Below are 1,882 nucleotides of genomic sequence, written 5' to 3'. Positions count from 1 at the left end.
TACGTCAAAACGTTTAAATTATAACTTAATATTATGTCTGAAGGTTTAAGTGCAAGCTTAAGAAATCTCCAATAGGTATAGGAGCAAACTTAAGAACTGATAACTAGTGCCAAATTTTAGAACACGTAAATAGGTTTAAGTAGAAGCTTCTGAGATGTCACTTGGATTAAGTGTAAGCTTCGGAAAATGACGAGAAAGTCTTGAGAGCTTTTGAAGACGTCAAACACTGAGAATTAAGTTTGTATAACGCACATGTAGCAAATACAATATATAAGTTGTCTGGTCTTCTGCTCTGGGGTGTTGGCAGCGTCTGAACCTTGCCGTGTCTACTGGCCAGCGTCTGAACTTTGCCGTGTTTCCTGGGCAGCGTCTGAACCTTGCCGTGTCTACTGGCCAGCGTCTGAACCTTACCCGTGTCTGCTGGCCAGCGTCTGAACCTTGCCGTGTTTCCTGGGCAGCGTCTGAACCTTGCCGTGTCTACTGGCCAGCGTCTGAACTTTGCCGTGTTTCCTGGGCAGCGTCTGAACCTTGCCGTGTCTGCAGGACAGCGTCTGAACCTTGCCGTGTTTCCTGGGCAGCGTCTGAACCTTGCCGTGTCTACTGGCCAGCGTCTGAACCTTACCCGTGTCTGCTGGCCAGCGTCTGAACCTTGCCGTGTTTCCTGGGCAGCGTCTGAACCTTGCCGTGTCTACTGGCCAGCGTCTGAACTTTGCCGTGTTTCCTGGGCAGCGTCTGAACCTTGCCGTGTCTGCAGGACAGCGTCTGAACCTTGTCGTGTTTCCTGGGCAGCGTCTGAACCTTGCCGTGTCTGCAGGACAGCGTCTGAACCTTGCCGTGTCTGCAGGACAGCGTCTGAACCTTGCCGTGTCTGCAGGACAGCGTCTGAACCTTACCCGTGTCTGCTGGCCAGCGTCTGAACCTTGCCGTGTTTCCTGGGCAGCGTCTGAACCTTGCCGTGTCTGCTGAGCAGCGTCTGAACCTTGCCGTGTCTGCTGGGCAGCATACGAACTTTGTCGTGTCTGCTGGGCAGTGTCTGAACCTTGAAGTGTCTGCTGGGCAGTGTCTGAACCTTGTCGTGTCTGCTGGGCAGCGTCTGAACCTTGAAGTGTCTGCTGGGCAGCGTATGAACCTTGTCGTGTCTGCTGGGCAGTGTCTGAACCTTGAAGTGTCTGCTGGGCAGTGTCTGAACCTTGTCGTGTCTGCTGGGCAGCGTCTGAACCTTGCAGTGTCTTCTGGGCAGCGTCTGAACCTTGCAGTGTCTTCTGGGCAGCGTATGAACCTTGCCGTGTCTGCTGGAGGGGTGCCGGGACTGGCCAAACATTGTCGTCGCACCGATTTTCTCTTGGTACCATCTTAAGCTGAATCGTAGAGTGGAGCGCGCTCAAACCGAGCTACAGCTTGTGCCTGCTTGCACTAGTAAACTGCTTGCGGGAATTTGAGCTCCTCGCAGCACCCATGGCGCAAGCACTACCATGCAGCCGTGATGACGAGGGTAAAGTAGGGGAGCTGTCACGCTCTCACCTGAATCCAATCGTTTTAAGCCGCTGAAAGCCGGCGGCGCCTCACAGGTGATAAATGGGTGGTAATGGATTATGATGTCGCGCTGGTAGCGGTGAGTACGGTGATGGGGGGTACGGTGATGGTGGGTACGGTGATGGGGGGTACGGTGATGGTGGGTACGGTGATGGTGAGGGCTGGCAGGTGTGCACTATAGATAGGGGACGATGGTAGATTTACTGTAAGAGGGTAAGAGCTAAGAGAGTATAATGGGATGTATACTAGAAATGGCTTGCAGGAAACCATCTCTAGTTGCCTCAACAGAGACCTATCAACGTTGGTTGAGCTGGAAATTGGGGACTGAATTCATATAACAATTTTTGTA

General features: G+C 52.6%; 1 protein-coding gene across 1 annotated transcript; it reads right to left on the bottom strand.

The window, feature by feature from the left end:
• Positions 1-407: 407 nt before the first annotated feature.
• On the bottom strand, positions 408-1,352 carry LOC138363634 (mucin-22-like). The gene has a single exon (XM_069323002.1). It carries the CDS (start codon positions 1,350-1,352, stop codon positions 408-410), a length of 945 nt encoding a protein of 314 aa, XP_069179103.1.
• Between the last annotated feature and the right edge of the window lie 530 nt (positions 1,353-1,882).

The sequence above is a fragment of the Procambarus clarkii genome, chromosome 11 (genome assembly GCF_040958095.1).
Source record: "Procambarus clarkii isolate CNS0578487 chromosome 11, FALCON_Pclarkii_2.0, whole genome shotgun sequence".
In the NCBI taxonomy this organism is placed as follows: Eukaryota; Metazoa; Arthropoda; class Malacostraca; order Decapoda; family Cambaridae; genus Procambarus; species Procambarus clarkii.
This window is presented reverse-complemented; position numbering and strand designations above follow the sequence as displayed.